The sequence below is a fragment of the Anopheles funestus genome, chromosome 3RL (genome assembly GCF_943734845.2).
Source record: "Anopheles funestus chromosome 3RL, idAnoFuneDA-416_04, whole genome shotgun sequence".
Lineage (NCBI taxonomy): Eukaryota > Metazoa > Arthropoda > Insecta > Diptera > Culicidae > Anopheles > Anopheles funestus.
Window position 1 is genome coordinate 12,781,515 of NC_064599.1, and position 20,369 is coordinate 12,801,883.

The 20,369-nt window shown below is 42.0% G+C and overlaps 1 protein-coding gene across 5 annotated transcripts in view; it reads left to right on the plus strand.

The window, feature by feature from the left end:
• The window catches only part of LOC125771438 (cyclic nucleotide-gated cation channel alpha-3), a 101,942-nt gene that overhangs the window by 19,958 nt on the left and 61,615 nt on the right, over positions 1–20,369 (plus strand). For all 5 annotated transcript variants that reach the window (XM_049442061.1, XM_049442066.1, XM_049442063.1 and 2 more), the window contains exons 2-3: positions 8,865–10,161; positions 20,102–20,329. In XM_049442061.1, the coding sequence (XP_049298018.1) occupies positions 20,113–20,329 (217 nt within the window). In that variant the 5' untranslated portion in view covers positions 8,865–10,161; positions 20,102–20,112. The remainder of the gene's footprint in view (positions 1–8,864; positions 10,162–20,101; positions 20,330–20,369) is intronic.

Here is a 20,369-nt window from a genome sequence, read left to right on the forward strand (position 1 = left end):
AAATCCGCGTATTTATTGTAGAAGACAACAAATCAAAACGATTACCCACAGACGCGGTCGCCTCCCAATTGATCTTAATTATCCGTTGAATCAATACACTGGCACTCACTAAAGCGGGACTGGTTTGGCAGAGGGCTTCACCAACTTGGGGCGTCAACGCCGCCTGTAGAATATCCGTGAATTATCGTGGAAGACAATAACTCAAAAAAAATACGGCAATCAACAGACGCGGACGCCTCCCACTTGCACTTGTTTGCACTTAGTCGCACACGCACGCGCAACTGAAGGTTCTTCGCGCACCAGACACTTTCACGAATGTTCTCAATTTCACTAGTCGGTAAAATTGTCGCAGAAGGCAACTTAATTTGATCCAAATTTAAAATGATCCACTTAACGCAGAAGGCGATTAGAATGCCGTTGGAAATTAGTGAGAAAGAAGAGAAGAGAGAACTGGATATAATTCACAAGAACCCGTTGGCAATTTGTCGCAGAAGGCAACTTAATTGGATCAATGAATAAATTAATAAACAAAAAGGGCAGATTTTCACTGGATTCACAAGCTAACACTCGTGTCACAGAGAACACTTTATTAAAAAAGAATTCGCGCTCGTAGGGATCACAAAACACAACACATAAAGCACAGCCACATCCAATCACAGAGTAATTCGGAACGCGACACCACTTCACTGTTGTTAGCACGATCACACACACACAAGCACAATATTCCACTTCCAAGTCGCTGATGTAACACCTGCTGTGAGCACTCCACTAATTTCTACCAGAGGCACGCCAAAGGTAGAAAAAGCTTTGTAGAACTCCAATACCAAGGCGAGAGCAAAGTGTAAACACGTCTGCTCCGGTCGGCTGTTCGCAAGCGTCTTCCGTCCGTGCGTCCCTTGTGGACATAATAATTCTATTAACTGCGCCATTGAATTCGCGATACCAGCAGTAACGCTCGTTTATTTTTTGCATGCTGGAAAGAGACTGAAACGGAACAACTTTTCCGACCCTTCACATGCCGGTACTGAGATGTGAAGTTAGCTTCAGTGATTCAGCAAAGAGCGGTCACAAAACAGGGAACCATAAGCCCCTCTAATCGTTAACTTTCATTCGCGCAAGTTTTAAGTAATTTTTGTGACAAGCAACGACATTAACGTCCTTTTTTTGAACTGCCAGCACGCATCGGAACTGTCTACGGGCCTGGGCCCAGTTGGTAGCAGAGATTCGGACAACTTTTGAGAAATTCTTTCTTACCAACTTGTCGCCCGGGACGAGCTGTAGAATAAATTAGCGAAGTATCACACGGAGCGCTAGAGTGCGAATGTCGCCAACAACCGAACCATGGGGTTATGGTTCACTTGCGTATAACGCGTACTATTAAACGGTTACACTGTCGTTGGATGCTTTTTCTCCGTTCGACACTAGAGTAAATTAAATTGTACTCATTCCGACATGTGTGGGTCGGACAGGATAGCTGCGAGAAGAAAGCGGAGTGATGGGAGTATAAAATTTCCTCAACAAAACCAACGGATAAGTGACATTCCGTCGCTCACACGATTTGCTTCTAGCGTTGCATGATGGTCCAGTGGTCGACATTTTGCTGAGATTTTTGTATGTCTGAATTGGAAAACTAAGTACATGTATATTTAATGCAGAATAGTTTATTAAACAATATCCTAAATTTGTCGTCATAAATATCATAAATATCATAAATTATAGGGTCTATATAAACAAAAAATATTAAATATCCTGATATAAAAATATATTCAAAACAGAATGAAGGTTTGAATTATTTTAAGAATATTTGCCTCTCTTTTAAATATATAATCTTGAAGGGAAGTATGTCCTCTTTCCATGAACAATATTTAAAAATTTTTGACTTCCATTACACCAAACTGGACCACTGTGCGTCGCTAGACGAAAAAGCTCCTGCAGCGAAACATGTCGACAGTCACTTTTAAGTCGCAAAAGCGTACCAAACCGGACAGGCTGCAGGAGTTTTGTTGTGGTATTTTTGTGTTTTCTTCTCAAGTTTTGTTTTTGTTCACTTTCAAAACAGGAGCTACCAGTTTTCACTTTTTCCTTTGTTTTTCTGCAGTGTTCTTGGCTTTTTTTCTTTTCTTTCTCTCCTCTGGCCAAAGTTTTGTTTTTTTTTTTGCTGGTGGAAAAAGGTGTGAAATATGTTACGGTTCATGAACGGAAACCACAGCCTCAAATTATATGCTTTCCCTTTTGTGAAGCATGTCCAGTCCGGTGCGGCGTTTGCCGCATCTGTCTTCCACCTTAGCATTTCCTTTTTGGTCATGTTCTTTTGCTTCCCTGTTTTTTTTGTTCTGTACTTGAAAAGAATTTTACGCATGGAGCAACTTCCAAGGACCATGGATATAACTGTGGGATGGTGTTTTTTGGGAAGGTAGTGATACAACAAATACCAAAAAAAATATTCAAAGGAAGTTTAGTTTCGTACAGAGTTACCAAAAAATTCCTCTTCCTTACCACTCTATCCAATCACCACTACACCCAACCGGGTTCGGTATGGTTTATACCGGGACAGTTTTATCCATTTGTTGTTTTTTTCGCTCAAGTTTTCCCTTTTTTTTGAGTGCCCCAAACGAATCGTTGTGACCGACAGCGATGAGACCTCTTTCCCTTTTTTTTTTGAAAAAGGTTTTGTATTCGGTAATAGTTTATTGTGATATACTGTTGATTCAGCGCTTCCCATACCTACCCTTGCCAGTGCAGCAGGCATCCCAACCATTCACCGAGTGGCACTTAGTTTCGTGCTGTTCCGGTGCGCATGGATGAGTTGCGAACAATGTTGTCATAGTTTACCCGAATGGTTTAATCCGGGCGACACATCAGGGGCGAACCTTTTTTTTTGCTTGGTATCATCCCACCCATGAAACGAAGCGTGTGTTTGTTAGGGAGTTTGGACTTCAACTAACTCCGGGTGGTAGGGTTTGTGGGAAGGGTTGAATTTTTCCGAACATTATTTTGTACAAAGCGGAAACAATTGCACGGAAAGTTATGTTACCAATTCGTTTTTTGTTTGGTTGTCGAAGATCGAAGAGGACAAGCGTCTGGATGAGTTTTTGATGCATTTGAATTTTTGTTTTTCATTATATTTTAATGACACTTGTTCCACACGTTTAAACTGGTACAAAGTGTTTTTTTTTGGTTTAAAAAATAATAGAGTCAACCTGTTTTTTATCACGATTCATTGAATTTAGCTTTCATATCGAAGCTCCGGCTACATCACGTACCATTAGCTCTAATTTGTTCCATTTAAATCGTTTCGGACAGGAATACAGTTTTTTTTGCCCTACCCAAAACTGCCCCATACTAATCGACTGCAGGATGTGCAGTGCAGCATAAAAATGCAGTCGAAGCGTAATTGAATTGGATTGAGCAGCGTTTCTTAGGTACTGATTTTGTTTCGCTTCCAGTTCCAAAAACTCAAAAAAAAAAATAGTTCCGCTGCTGTCATTAGAATTTAATGTTACTCAAAATGTTTTTCCGTAAACTTAAAAAATATTAGGAAAATGTTTTCCTAGAAGCAAAAATAAAGAAAATAAACTAAAGCTTCACTGCATAACACACATCTGATTAACCGTGTAAGGAACATGTTCCTGTTACGGTCCGTCGAGGGAAGATCCATTTTTCTTTTTTCGGCAAAGAAGCAAATCCGTTTTTCGTGCCCTTTTGCCGGAAGCGGTTGGTTGCGTGCGGATGCCACCAATTATCAATCAACTGGAAGTGAAGACAAGAGCGAACAATATAAATGGACGATTTGGGGCAGCAGCACCAACACACAAAAAAAAACACGCACAAGGAAGCATTTCCGAAAACGTGCAGTTTGCAGATCCAATTTTTGCTATCTGCTTGTTTCTGCCTTCAGTTGGTGGATGATGGTGGAGCGTTTTTTTTTTTTTTTTTTGGAGAACGGGTGTTGGATGAATTGAAATTCCGTTCCACTTTCATGGTCGTTTTACTTGCGCAAGAAAGATTGTACCCATTTGTCGTCCTAACTTGCAGTCAGTTAACATGATATTCACACCTTGTTAAGCTAAAATTTACACCCTTCCGAGTAGCTTGTTTGAATCGTTTAGTTTCGATGTCTCTGTTTAGCATCGGATAATGAAAACTTGTTGTTTCTTGTTTGTAAGAATTTTTTATTTCCCTTTCCCTCTCTTCCACCTCTCCCCCTCCCTCCGGCATGCTAATGTCACTCCCAGTTTTTCGGGTTACGAACGTTATGGTCGTATGTTATGCAGCAGTCGTGTGCAGCACCGATTGTCCTACATACATATATTATGGCACATCGGTACATGGTTTGACGTCATCGAACTGGTCGTGCCCGGTGACCGATACACTAATTCGTTTCGTACCCCCGAAACCGGGGTTACTTCCCCCGTGCATCCGTTCATCCGTGGATTACTTTCATCCGTTTTTCATCCAGCACTTTTGCTTCTTTTGCGACGCCCGTTGCATACGAAACAAGCGCTTCCAGGGACCCTCAACCGGGGGGTGTAGAAATCCTCTGGAAAAAAGGAACTTTTAGCCTAACGAGCTTCTAGTGCCGCTGCGTACTGTTGCTACTGCTACCGCCTTTAAAGCATTCCACCGGGAGTTCTTTCACGTTCGTTCGTCCATGGATAGTGTGGAAGCAATTGCGAAGAAAAGAAACAATTTGCCCAACCTCCTTTTTGGTATCCCCCTTACGGGTTTTCGTTGCCTTCATCGTTGGGAATTGGATGCTGCCTTGGATGCCGCTTCCTCTTCTGTTTGTCGCACTTTGGCCAAGTACGGAGCATCAGCGAGAGGCGAAAAAAAATGGAGTACACAGGAGAAAAGAAAAACGAAACAAGCGGATGCCTTCTTACGGACGGACATCTGCATGGTCTGCGGCAAATGTCTGCAAAACGGTTAGGTAATGGCTATTGCGGAGTTGCAAACCAAGAAAAAAAACCCGCGCCATACACTCACACAAACCTTAGGAGAGATACTGCAGGATACGGGGGAGAAAACAGGGTGGGAAAAGGGTGGTTTTGTAAGGGTGGAAGAGTAAGTAGCAAATCTCCACCGAGTTAAGCTTCGCTTGAAGTCAGCACTTTAGCGCTTGGGTGGCCCGGACACCCGTACCACTCCGTACGATTGCACTCCGCCATGAAACCCCCGGTCCATACAATGGACGATAAATGTTTCCGAACCAAACGCAAATCAGGTGATTTCAATTCGGGAAAATTTCCACTATCATCGATACGCAGAGTGAACCAGTTTGGGAGAGCGTTTTTTTTTGGGTTTTTTTTTATTCTTCTTTTATCCAGCTTTTATCCTTTCATTCGAACATAAAACGATCGTCTAGAAAAAGAAATAAGTTGACGATAACCGTGCATCGTTTTCCTTCATTGTTTTGTTCTTTAGCACCAGAAACATCAACAGTCAGATGGTTAAATGGAAAATAAAAATGAAAATAATTCAAGCAAATGTGCAACAAAACAAAGCTTTGAAATTGATGCTTGCACAAATCGTATCAAAATGGTGCAACAGTTTATAAAGCTTTTCATTTGTTACATTTTTAACCACTTACTTGCACTTAAAGAAAGAGATATTTTCCTACATTTTCTATAGGATTGGTTTACGATTCAACACACATTTCCTTTACCTGCAATTTTCTTAGATTTCTCGTCGTTTACGACCACTTCCTAACTAATGCTTAATTCGTTATCCTTACCTAAGCTGCGAATGAGTAATACCAAGGAAAAATGTGAACCATATCATACCCCTTAGCGTAATTAATTTATTTATCTGTTTTAGCTAGAATTGGTCATCGGTTTCCTGGTTTTTTAGCGATTGCTGCATATAGCATAGAGTCAGAAAATGTTAAATTAAATTATTCACTTGACCTAGTTGATAAGTTTTCTGCGGAAAATTTGCGGAAGCAAAACAATGACGCACTGATGGTTGATACGTTAAAAAAAAAAACAATGCGATAATCCGTATCGTTGAAAGCTAAATCTTCACTTGAAAAAGCGATTTTTGCTTTTTTGGGAAATGAAATTCGAAAGTGAAGATTTTGTCAAGGCAAATTGCCGGCCCCCCAGCTGACCAACCAACACATCAAATATCAAGGGGAAAATATTGTGGGAAAGGAAAAAGAAAAGCGGCAGTTCTTTTGTCCATTTTGCGTAAATGCCGGAATCGGTTGAAAATGCGTAAATCTCGTTTTTTCTTTCTTTATAATTTCTGTTCGAGCGTCTTGCTTTAACCATTCTTACAAACCACTCCGGTAGTTCGTACTTTCCATGGCTTCTATTTTCTCTTTGAAATGATTTTTCAATTCTCTCTCACACACACACTCGCATCATATCTTCTTTATCGGCTTTTCTTTTGTTGTTTGTTGGAACCTTTCCTTCGTGTTGCTATATTTAATTTTTTGGTCATTTTATTATTCCCGGCCCAGCACATCTCAACCGATATTATCATTTTTGCGGTTCGAGGTACGGTGCACTTTATATATATATGTTTTGCCGCAATTTCTTCGCTGTATGTCGAGCACTAGGACGTGGTCCTTTTTTTTGCTCCTCTTTCCCCATTTATCTCGTTGTTTGCTTATGTTTTTTTTCGAGAAGAAAGCACAAAAAATACAGAAACCTTCCGCGGTTTGGAACTAACCAGAAGCGAAAGAATGGACCCCATCGAATGGTGATCGTTGTTGGAGTGGAAAATTAAAACCGCATCACAGGCAGCGTCACAAGGTACGGGTGGCTGGTTAGTTCCTGATGGATCATCCCATAATGTACCCGCAGTTGACGATTAGTATTTCATGTTTTGCTTGCATGTGGAAATGCGGGAGCGAGAAAACTGATGCCGGTATATGCAATTTGTGGAATGTTTCTTTGGAGAAAAACAAAAACTCGATGACAGTCTGGTTAATAGTGCAATACTTGCCTCGAACACGGTTTGTTGGGTGGAAAACTTCTGAACGGTGGCTACCTTTCGAGAAAGTGTGTGATTTTGTGTAAGGAGAATAGCGGAAAACTTTCAAGGTCACGACAATGTGCTTCGAGGCGATTGTCTTACCGTACGGTCGGAAAAATGCTTGTTGTTTGCTGCTTACTTTAGTTTGGCTTAAATCGAGAGTCAAACCTCCAAATCGGAATTTAAATTCGAAGTACAGTTTTTAACTATTATTGGCTAAACACGGTGTAAGAAAAGGCACTTGAAGCCGTGCTACAATATTGTAGTGGCCGTAGCAGCATCATTTGTCATAGCCGCTTCATTCAAGTTGACTTCTAACCTGCTGCTGCTATAACGCACCAACACTACCAACCGAACGTGTCCTTTTTGCTCGCGTCCACCAGTGTGCAAGTGTGCGAAAACGCTGAGAGTCCTTCCGTCGGTACAGGAGAATGGACATTTTCTAACACGTACACTCTCGCACATATTTTAGTTCTCATCCGACTCTCTTGGTTAACCGTTTCTCTCTCTCTCTCTCTCTCTTGCAAAACACGAAGAGAAGCGATTTTGTCTACGGCTCGACTGCCGTGAGCGTAATGCTGGATGCTGGGAAATTTCGCGAGTTTTCCACGCGCCAATCCACGCTGCTTGCTGTGTCGGTGTTGCATTAGTGTGCGTCAACACGGTTTGTCCCGTTCCGTTGGTGTGCAATGTCGGCTAGTGTGTCGCCGGAACGCTCGGTTGACATTTGCAGTCCGTGTCAAGTCCCGTTCAAGAGACGAATGTGGTGTGGCTACCGTAGTGTGGCGTTTGTGTTCCAGTTTCTGGCCGTTCAATTGCGTGTACCGAGGACAGTAGTTTAACTGGTTAGTGCGGCGAAGAAGCATCAAAGGAAATTGTGATTCTATTCGTGATGAATTTCTTAGCGTCTGAATTAAACGGCGTTCGTATAAATTGGTGTTCTGTTCGGTGTGACTCATACAATGTGATTCATTACGACATATTTTAACTAATTGAAGAAAAAAACAAAAAAAGTGGTCTGAAGAGGTTGCCCCTACTATAGCACTGCTGTTCTCAATTGAAAGCCCCCAAAAAGAACAGATAAATATAAACCCAATGGCATGGATTACGAAGCTTTGCCAAATTGGTGGCTCAGAATCCTCACTTTATCGCAAACAGCTACCGTTGGCTGCATTGGCCTGGCACGCTGACTAACCACAGTGAAAAGAGCATCGTTATAAATCCCTTAATCCGTGCTCCAATGTCATTTCCAGGGCAACCGGCGCCAAGGACGCGTACGAGCGGTCGCAGAAAAAAAAACAATAAAGCCCACCTAAACTTGACTTACTGCAAACCGGAGCAAACGAGATGCAACTGAAATATAGGAAGCAAACAGTAAAAAGAGTAAGGGATGAAAGAGGGATGAAACTTTTTTTTGTGAGTGTGTGTGGGTGAGGAAGGAAGGGAGAGAAGGTAGAAGATAAATATAGAACACGGCTATAAATAGAACGGGAGTTCCGGAGTTAAAAGCGGATTCCTGAGTTAGACAGTTCGACGTAGGAAAACGTTGCACTCGCGCAATAGTCTCGTAGCTCATCCGGAAGTCAAAAAGTTTTGTATATTTCGAGTTTCTAGCCACGTTTGCACAATACAGCGCAAGTAACGTATGTTTGAGCTTTTTTTATGCTTTTGCTGTGTTTTGTACGCGTAAGCGAAAAGAAGGGTTGTGCAAAATATTGGAGATAAATATTTCTCACATTCGCTTTATGTTTGTCCAGGGGTGCAAAAATAAATCATTTTTACATCGGATAAGTAATATTAGCATTAAATATGTTATACAAGAATTATTTTTGTGGTATATTTTGTTGTAATTAATTTTCCAAAACGATACATTTTGATTACAGAACTCGATCTATATAGTGAATGGCAAAGGACATCTCAGCTGTGAGATCAACTATTTCGCGTGTTTTCGAACCATTGTGTGCGTGCGTGTGTGTATCTCTGTGTGTGTGTGATTCAGTGTACATAAAAAAGCATATAGTTACATAATTTACTCTCTTTCTTACTCTGGTGCGCAAAAAGCTAGACAGAATCATCGCAGTCGGCTTCAGCGCGAGGTTCAATAACAAACACAAAAAGGGGTTTTTGTGTAAGAAAAAGCAATGAAATAGAGTAAATATGGCCGAGAACGATGGGTAATGTGTGGGTAATTGTGTGCAGTGAAGCAACCGTGAAGCCGGTGAGATATGGCTCTCACCGTGTGTAGTAAAGTGAGTGTTTTTTGTTCCCTCGTTAGTTTGTTGTTTAAGTGCACCGAGCGTGTTTGTGCGCTTATCGTAAGATAAAAGCTTTTTGTGAAGTGAAAAATAAAAAAAAAAAGATAAAGCAAACCGAAAAACGTACTAAATCCTTTTGGAATCACCAAGCCGACCAAATGATGATCCGCCGTGTAAGTGTTCTTCCTTCGGGTGTGCGGCTTATGCAAGTGCTGTGCGTACCGTCGTGATAATAAGAGGCGAAAGTTTCCACAAAGTTTCACTAGCCATTCTAAAGTCGGCAGCAGCGTGCTTGCTTGCAGCAGTAGTACCTTAGAAAAGCGTCTGTGTGTTTGTTTTTTTTTCACATCCACCACAAAAGCGGAACGTGCATCAGTCAGATCGAGCGTGGCATCGGTCGTCCTGTGCGAGTGCATCGGTCTCCGAATCTCCCAACATCCAGCCCAACATCTAAGAGAATTAAATGCTTGATCCGAAGTGCGGAACAAGTTTACTCGGAAATAATTGAAGCCTGCGTGAAAGTAGCCCAGCAAGTGTGAAAGTGAAGCTCCCATCGTGTGGTGTGGTTCCTTGGGGGCGGGGTGAGATAATTCGTTCGGAAAACTCTTTATCCGAGCCACGTCTTCTCCCTGTGTGTGTGCGTTTTTTGTTGTTGCTCTCTACGAGTTCTTCGGTGTAGCGGTGTTCCGATCGGTGATGTTCCCACCGTTATGGTGCAGTGTGGCCTGACTTCAGGCATCCCGTGTGTGTGAAGTAGTGGATGGATCACGGCGGTACCGTTGGTTGTAGGACCATCGCCTACCACTGCAAGCGATTGCATCGTTCCGTGAACATCCGATCGTTCGTGGAAAATGCTTTGCTTCTTCTTTCGTGCTAATACTGCCCGTGGAACAGTAACTAGCGGACGCAATCAACGTTTTGAGAGGTGAGTAAAATACCCAGCACAACCACGTTCGACCAGTGAGTGGAAGACACAGGGACGAGTAATGGACAGGTGATGCGTCCTGGCTATATCACGACTGCTGCCAAGCGTGAGCGTTTGAACCTTTTGGATCTAACTTTTATAGACTCTTTCCTACGAATAGCGTAAGCTAGTACTTCTGTTCACTTTCTAGTACGGTTCTGCTTTTTCGAGAACACTAGCGAACGATAGTGGGAAAGGTGTGCACTGTAATTAACCACCATTTTTTTTTGCACCCCCAAACACACACCCCCAACAGTTAGATTAGTTTTTCTTCGATTCGAGCCTGGTGTCAGCATGCATTTGGGTTTGCTGAGAGTGCGAATTGGGGTTTTTTTGTGGGGGTACACATTTGCGTCACATGTTGTACGCGGAAGCATATGGTGATTTGACCAACCTTCTCAAACGCTGTACCATTGAACACTTGCGGCCCTTTTTGGGGTGTTTTTTTTTGTGGGTCCAATATGGTTCACAAGGTACGAATCGTTCTTGTTTTTGTTCCTTTTTACGGTAGCGTAAGGATTTTATTTCCTAACTTTTTTTTGTTTTGTTGGTTTTTGCTATTTTCCTCGGGAAAGGGAAATCGTGAAAACTCATTGCAGACTTAGAGGTGATTTCGACATGTTACTCGGTAACTTCAACGAGTTGGTGCTTTTTGCCTTTTTTTTTGCTCTTCATTTCATCACCAAATCCAACGATTTTCCAACCGGGGTAAAGAGATCGGACATACTCCTTTATCTGGGTTTTCGGTAGCTAACGTTGACGGTGACTGGTGGTGTTCGGGTTTTGTAATTAAGATGAACGAATGAACATTGTGCGGCTTGTGGAAGATTTTTCGGCCAACTCGTTCCGGGTTATATGGTGGTGCGATTTTATGACCACGGGTTAAGCTTTTGTTTTTGCTTTGCGTGGTAGTTTTTTTTGCTGGTTTACCCTTCTTCATAACGTATCATCGTACCCATCGTAACAATTTGGATGATCCGTAGCAGAAGTTTTTTTTCTTGCTACTTTATTGCCTTACAACCCCGAGTTCCATAGTTCTCGAGCTGCACGATGACGACATTAGTGGGTGTGCGTATGGAGTAATATGGCTGGCTGAGCATATGTTTGCCGTTCTTCCGAGGGCTGTCAGTTGCGATGGTTCGCAGAACGGTCCAATAGTGTGTTAGTCCCGGAATGGTTGATTAGCATCAGTTTTCTGGTTGTTAGGCATGGAACAAGGGTTAGGGGATATTGAGCGTATCGGCATATCGAGCATTAAAATGGTGGTCATCAATTAGTAGACTGCAGTGGTGCTTAATTTAGTATTGCTCTAAACATTGACAATCAGTTATGTGGATATTTTTTAAATGAAATTGCACACATTTAGGTCGCATTAGATTATTTTATGCACAAACTATTGTTCCATTGAAATTAATATTGCCAACGATACAATCAATACAATTTATCGCATTCACCACTCGCGCGGATTAGTAAGTTCTGATTTAGAAAACGGATTTCACGATTTTCTACTTCACACTCTCGCCCATCCATTTCGATTGCAAACGTTCGTAAATTTTGTGGCGCGTTTTTTTTATAAAAAGACGATAATATTTAACGCTCGTAAAACGTCACCCAGGGGCAGAGCGTATCAGCAAACCTTTAATGATTCGATGCAAGGCAGCGAAGCGTAAATACTGTCACATTGATAACGCTCCCATAATCCTTGCGCCGAATCTCTGTCCATCCATCATTGTGCTCGTCTCGGATCTCGGATCACTTTTACGTCATCGAAAATGGCATCCATACGACCGTGTCCGGTGTCTCTGCACGATCTCATCACTCTCGGGGCTGCAAAAAAAAACAAACCCTCTTTTCGGTAACACTTTATTTTTGGCATTACTGCAAGACCATCATCGGGTACGGGGTACGGGATTCCGAGTACGGGGGTCTTCTTCTGCCCCGACCCAGACACCCCCCCCCCCCCCCCCCCTGGTCCGTGTGCAGCAGATACTGGATACTAAGTATCATTATCGAATGCGACAACATCGTCATCGCATAAGTAGCAAACGAGCAGCAAACGTCAGCATCATAATGCTTGCCCCGGTTCAATCCGTTGACCCTTTTGCGGGAAAGGCTTACAGCCGCGCCCGGTTAATGAATGGCTTGAAAGGAATAAAAGTTTAATAACCCCTTTTATGCTGCTTCCTTCGGTCGTTATGATTGATAATGCTGCTGCATGCATCGGTATTGCTTTTTCCCGCACGTACACTGCGGGCGCAACCAGACCTGGGGCGAACACTGGCCGGGTGGCTGGTTTCGGGTTTATTTGTGGATTGGCAATGATCCTTTCACCCCTTTTATGCCGTGCTCGAAACCTCGTGCTGCCTTGCTACATTCAGCAGCTTATCGTGCTTTCGTGCCGTTATACCGGTTCGATATGCGGTTCTGGATATTGTCCGCTTTTGTTGTTGCTAGAATCTGGTGAAAGGAGAATCGTCATTTTCCTGGAGAATTTTCCTTCTCGCCCTTCCCTCGCGGGGTGGTGGTTTTATGCAGGGTTGTGATGTGACGTTGATGAAGCGTTTCTGGGTTTGTTGGTAGTCGTGCGGAGATACTAAAGATCGGACGGGAGGAATATAGTACCAGCCAGGACAAAACCTGACCAAACCGGGCAAAAGTTCGACGAAGTAACGAAGGGTGCAAAAGCTCTTGGGAAGCTCACCATGATGGTTTAGTTTGATATGTATGGTTGTTTGTTGGTGGAATGTTAGCTGGAGGTAAAATCAATCCATCATTTCATTACATTCGCGCAAGAAGGACATTTGGAACAGTGTCGGATGGTGAAATGGGTGACAAGCGCAACAGTCGATATTTGCATAGTTCGAAAAAACGGCGCTACGACCGTTAATACGATCAGAATTGATTTTCACAAAATTCTCTCTTACTGTAATGCGGTTTTTTTTGGCTGTAATGCAATGATTGATGGGTATGCGTATTTTTAAATTATCGTTTTGCGCATTTCTTTGAATTGCAAATTTCACCATCTAAATGTTAGTTTGTAGAAAGATCGATTTTTATTGCATACAAAAGTGTTGGAGCTTAATTAACTGAAGGCAAATTGATGTCCTTTGCTAGTCGGTTTATGTTCTTACGTAGTACTTTGTCGATTTCAGCTAGTTACTGGTACGATGTAGCATCATCATCAGGTTCAGTTGTGATGTCAATTTTTGTGGTTTTGCCAATAGCATTTCTGACAATCAATCCTCATTAGAGCGAGTGTATGAACGAGTGACCGAGTGCAGCTGCTGCGTACTTCTTCCGGGCGGTCCGGTTCGTTGCATCCATCGTACCGGGGTCCGATTGTGATGCTTCCGGTGCAACAAGGAAAACCTGGGAACTTGTTTGTGCTAGTGGACACATTTTCCGATTGAAATATTGCTTGCTCAAAGTAAATCAATCGTTCCCATGGCCGGTGTGCCCATGTTATACCAGCTGGTGTATTCCTTTTTTGTGTTGTTGTGTTTGTGGCTGTGTGCCAATGTGATTGTGCATTGGGCGGAAAGATTGATTGCAGAACTGGGTGGGGAGAGAAAAACACAAGCAACAAAACGAAACATATTGATTAAAAATCTGTTTTTGAAACGTACATTTATGTTGGATTTTCTTAATGAATGATGTTGGAAAGGAACATGAAGCTAACAATATTAAACACTCAAATGCAGCATGAAATATTTACTATTTTAGATAAAAAACCAAAATTTTCTTCTGTGTCTAGCCACAGAATTATACGCCCCATCTGAAAATGTTTATTCAATTTAGCAGAATTATCAAGGAAACACTAGACAACCATAATATCCTTGTGGCGAATTAGTGTTGTTGTATTATACAGCCACAACACGAAGGACGGCAACATGTTAGACGAACTTTTACCTCATCGTGCAAAATAGAAGAATAAAATGGCCTCACACTAAATCTAGCTCATCCGAATGTTGATGTTTGTTTAGGATGACATCAGAACGAACCAAAAGCAGCACCAGGCAGCAGCAGTAAAAAGGTGTTGACGAGAGTGAAGGCACCCGAAGGGGTGAGTGTGAGTTGTTGTACTGTTGCCGCAACAGAATAGAAAAAGGAGAACGAACAATGAAATCTGCTGTTGAAAATTCAATTTGCCTGAATAAACAATCCAATAGGGTGGGGGGTGAAGGATGTGTTCGGTTTGGTTGTTTTTTTGCCTCCCTCAACCCCCCGTTTTCCGGCCGCATGTTTTCCGTTTAAAATACCCCAAAAGAAGTCAGGATCGGACCAGTCGATCGAGTTCCAGGAATTGGTCGGATTTTTTAATCGGATGATTTGATTGACGGAACCGTGATTGAACTTTTTTTTATCCCCAACCTCTTACTGTGTCTGCGTGGTTGGTCATTTGATAGTTACGTAGCTAAAGCCATATGGACGGAGAGAAACGAATTGATAAGAATTTTTGTATTTTCCATTGATCCCGGGATGAAGTTGCTCACAATGAAATTTCTGAAGAGTGGACGAGTTGTAATTTTATTAAAAATGTTTTTCTCCCACATTTGAAATGAAGGAGTAAGAATTGCATTTCGGCTTACAAATTGGAGATTTATTGCTTTTGCTTTTGAAGGTGATGTCACATGGAATGTAGTACAGTATGAAGCTTTTATTGCATGTGACAATATTATATAACTTTAATACAAAGGAAGATAAAAATTAAGGTCATAATAGGTAAGCCAAAAGATAACGTTTTGTGACGTGATAAATCCCTACTGTAAGTTTTGTTGGGTAATGGGAACATATTTATGTATAATGTAGCCTTTATGAAACCTAAATATAGCAAGTATCTCCATAATTGGCTTTATCATTTGCAAACCGCGATGTACTCGGCTATTTCCATCCCAAAAAATTACTGTTTATACTGTCGAATATAAGTTTGAAGCCCGAAAGCAATTCACTCCGCAAGGATGATTCGTTTTTCTAACACAAAAAAAAATCCTTTTTCCCACGGGCATTGCGTACACAATATCACTCCCGCTTCCGTGTGGGAAAGCCACATTGCACGATGGCAATGTAATTTGGAATGGTACTTGTACGGAAGCTCTAACTAACAGGCGCAGGCGATACAGGGTTTTTCTATTCAGTTTAGACTAGCCGCACACTTTTTCCTGCTCTGCGCGCTTGATTTTTGACGCGGGTAGGCAATACAACATGCTGCTTGCTAAAAATCAAGTGCGCCGAGTAGGAAAAAGTGTGCGGCTAGTCTAAACTGAATAGAAAAACCCTGTAAAGCGCAAGGATACTGCCTGTGGTCAGCAACTTCAGCGCTCGTTCCCGGTCGGTTGTTGCAGCGGATGGTCGATTTATTGCAGGAATGGACCCATTCCGGTGACCACTGAAATGAAGATTCAAGGCAAATCAAGGCAGACTGTTACTTTCGAATAAGCAAACCCAGAAGGACGCAAACGGTGTCTGCCGAGCCCCGGCAGGGCATGGACCGTGATCGGGGGAGAGTTAGCGGAGGGAGGTGTGAGGTGTTCCGAAAATTAATTTTGCCTTTATGACCGGCTATATTTCAAACAACAAAATAAACCATAATGAGAATTACGGCTACGGTTTCGCGAGATACGGCGGGCCAACCCGCTAGCGAGATTGGTCGTCGAGCGCAAAAGGCCCGAACCATCGCCGTTGGGTAAGTTCTTAGCGTGCAGATCGTTTCGACGGTGGATTTGGGCTTCGGTCGCGTAATGTGAACCCGTGTGTATGTGTGTATGTGTGTAATAAATATTAGGTTCGAAGTTTTTAATTGGATTTTTTATGGCACTTTAACGAAACGCGCTCACTTTGTTTATTTGCCTTCTGTACAATGATCGTTTATAAACGTTTGCTCGTGTTGTTGTTAGGAAGGTTGTTATAACGTTCCTTTATTCTCTAGTAAAATATAAAATCATTGAGCTTAGGAATAATTAACCGCATTTGTACCAGTTTTGTTTTTTTTTTTTTGTAACAAAAAGTTTGAACTCATCAATTCTTGAACAATAGTGAAAGCATAAAAATGATCGCTTCTTGTCAGTAGTCCTATCTGGGGTTGTTCGGTGTCATTTACATGACATCACCCCGGATACCGAAATTAGGTGAGTCTAATTTGTTATGGTAACTCCTGATATGGAGTAATTCACAAATTTTAATAATATTCTTCTTGAGCACGGCCGAAACTCTTCCTCAGGTTCATTCCTGACGTCGTCAAGATGTCGTCGTCAATCACGACCTGCAATGCTGAATATGTCGCTGTCAGTAATTTAACAACCGAATAGTCAGTCAAAATTCTTATAAGAGGTACGGAGCTGTTGATCGTATCATGGTGAAGTTTCTGAAGAATTAATTACATCATTTAATTTAAAATGAACTAAACTAGTTCTTCCTCAATTACATCATTGAAAGTGAAAAATAAAACTAAATTTGAAATTTCCCCCGGCAAAGCGCAAAAGCAAAAAAAAAATTTATCACAATCAATCTTACGTTTACAGCAGCGCAAAAAATGAAATAAAGTCGTCCCCGGGTTTTTAGACGGTTGATCCATTCACTCAATTTAATAGTTTTTGACGGATGGTTTTTGCACAGTTTTGCATCGATAGATGGGTTTTACAGCATTTTCGGGACACTTCACTGCACGTCCCGGTACCGTTCATAGTTGCAGAATGAGAGAGATAGAGAGAAGAAAACCCCTCAAAATGAATAAAAACTTTCCGAACGAAAGTGCAAACAATTTTAAATCTTACCCCCCGCCAGCTTCGTGCGGTGGTCCAACGCTGCCACGTCAAACGATCTTGAAGAAAAGCGTTGGCAGTTTTCATTTTTATGTCGATAGTACCACGGTATGGTAGAACGGTTCGGTTCCAACAAATTGTGCCACTCGTGCCATTTGCCGGTTCCGCCAGTACCAACGGGATGTGCGGACGAAATAAAAAGTCATCAGCTCGTAAATTGGATTTATTTCGTGGTTATGAACTTCTTACTCTTCCCGCATGTTCAACGCCATCGGTCTATCGTTCGCTCTCTATGAGCGGCATTGCTTAAATCCTGAGCTTAGTTTGTTTTTTTTTTATATTTTTTGCTTTGTCCAGTTTTCGCTATGTTACACCTCCCAGCGGCTCGCTTGTTGCCTTGTTGTTGTGGCGGATGCAACGAAGTTGTGCGATTTGTGTGCCTTTGTGGTACACCTGAGCAACAAATCCGACCGCCTCTAATTGAGTCTCTTGGCACTGTGTGTATGTGTCTTTTTTTGGTGAGAATTTTTTTTGCAACTCGTCCTTCATTTCCCTTTTTTCTGCTTGCGGATGATGTGCGACCATTTGAAGTCGGTATGTACACATTTGCGCATGTGTGCGCTTTAGTGACCGGTGCCAATTGAGTTTGCTTCCGTTTTTTTTTTTTGACAGCATCCGGTGCGAATACGCTCCACTTGTTGTGCGAGCGCCACCAATGTTGGCATGGAGCGGTACAAAATTTCGCTAGCAAAAGAACTTAAAAAAGACACACCAGATGGAGCACACTTTAATAAGCTGTGCTGATGATATTCGACATGTATTTTGTTTCGTAAAGAAAAGCAACAACGGTGCTTCTAACATCGCACCAACAAAAAGCCATCCCGGGCGATTTATTGATTCATGCCTTGGAGCAGAAATTTGATCAAAACAAAAAATTGCTCTATCAATGGAACGATTTATCTTTCATTTTGAGGGCAAATACAGTAGAAACAATTGCTTGGAATGGATGCTGACGGGAGCAAAACACAGAAATATCATTAATAGTACCTTAGGGAGTTGTATTGGGTGAAGAACAGTGTGAGCGACATGCGATACGATGTAGCTCAGGGTGGTGTGTGTGTGTGTGTGTGCTTGTCATCGACCATTTGGTAAAGGATTTTTTTCTCTCTCCATTATTTAAAGGCAAACTGAAAATAGAGTAGAGTAATCGTTTTCTAAATATCAGTTTAACCAATGTACCCGAGGGAAATGAAAAATTAATTGAAGTTTAAATATTCCCATCGGAGGTAGAAATTCAACAAGTGCAATCTGAAAGAAGGAATGAACAATTCGTGCATTAGACGAAAGTTTTCAAAGTTAGGGATCATTAAGTTTTTTTATTATTCTTTTTTAAATTTATTTATTTATTTATTTTTATTTAAATATTTATTTTTTTAGTTTTGGTTATTGTGCTAAATCTTATTTATAAATTGTTTTAACTTATTGTAGTTTATATTGCACCTGTTGAGGCTGTTCCATGGCTCTGTGCGTCTGATTCTCGATTTCTCTAAAAAGATTCAGTTCTCTGAATCTCAGGATATCAGTTCTCTGAAGAATATTATTGCTTCAGTGGAAGTTGGTACAAGTACGTGTCTACGTGAGGACGTCAGTGAAATAACTGCGTGATGTACTCGAGTACAGTTGCGTGCTTGTGGTTATTTTCTGTTCCTTATTTTGTGATTTGGCATTTAGACTATGAACTTGTAGAAAATCAGATCAAGACAATTTCTAATATCATATAAACTAGGAAATTAACACCATATAACAAAACTTGAGGACAAAACAATTCTCATCATATAAAAATGGTGGAAGAGAGAAAAGTTGAAGGCGGAAACGTGGATGAAGATCTTCAAATTATTGGGAGGTTGTATGATGCCTTACAGGATTTGTGACTTTGATGTAAAAATATTTAAACTTTTCAAATGAATTCAGACTGCATTCCATTGCTCCAGATTGTTGAGCAAAGTACAATAAACTCTTTTCACGCACCCGTGTACAACTTGGTAGAGTGAACAGAAATGAGCATTAATTACGAAAATTATTCGAAAATTCAAACCAGTTCATCCGCATGTGTGCAGCATAACTTGAGAAACAGTTTTAAAATCAGCCACATTCTGGAGCAATTCGTAGTCGTTCCGACTTTGGTGGAATGATTTCTTTGAATGAAGAAACTTGACATAAAACTCAACTGAGCAGATGGTAGCAGAACTTTGAGCAAATGTCGCTGCTAAACAATTGCTGCAGTTTTGAACATTTTTTTTTTTTTTCAAATTGAAGCACACAACCTTCGCCTAGCGATAATGGCAACAGTTAATCGGAAAATTTATGTGCCTGTCTCGGTACTTTGGCAGGGTTATGCAAAACCTCACTCGAACATGCCACAGCATAATGGAAATCCATTGTGGCATGTTTTAGGTGTCGAAACGCAACCACCGCAGCTCGCTCCAATCGGTAATATCTCGATAGCATCGTATGCCAATATGTACACCCGGCATACGCTAAATGCTCGCACAGGCACGAGGGCATTTTCCGAGGGCATGTTGCCAATCGTATCCCCTCCAAAAACTACACGGATAAACCATGTTCGAGCGCCGGTAAAATGCCGGGATTTAGTACGGCGTGGTCTGCCGATTGTATGCCGATGCCGAGGCAACGATTTGGAGGTTAAATCTGTGGCTTTCTGGATGCACATCGGAACGTTGCCGACAAGTAGCAAGCAACAGATATGTCCAATCCTCCTTTTCCCCGGCGCCCGTTTAGCTTGAGGCCGATAATTTATCCAAATCTTCTCGAAGGTATCTCACCTTCGTCGGGACATTGTTGCGCCGACCGATGGAAGTATGCCAAAAACGGGAAAACCAACAGGAGGATGGTCGTTAGGCTGCACTTCTTTGTACGCTTGTATGCACATTTTGCATAACATCCGTGTACCGTGGAGAAAGTGTTCCAGCAGCCAGTTGGGGTAGCATCTGCACTCTGTGTCTAACATTCATCACCACGTTCACGATTCGCCCGTGTCTTAGCATTTACGGCAGGATTAGCGTTAACCAAAAGCGGACCTTCATCAACCATCTTCTTGTTCTCCTATCGCCATTTCGTTACAGTTAGCGCCACCATGTCAACAGCCAAACGGCTGGTGCTATCGTTAAGAGGTCGTAAAGAATCTCACGGCACCGCCGGCACCTCCTCGACCCGGCTCGTCTCCGCCAACAGCACGTCGCCCGGGCACGAGCTCGACGAAATAGCTGTGGTTTCTGTCGGAGCCGAATCCGGCCACATATCCTACGGTAGCTTATCCCTCGGGCACACCAATGGACCTCGCTACATTCCAGGTAAGTGTCAGCCATGGGGGTTTTAACCCTGTTCCTGCTG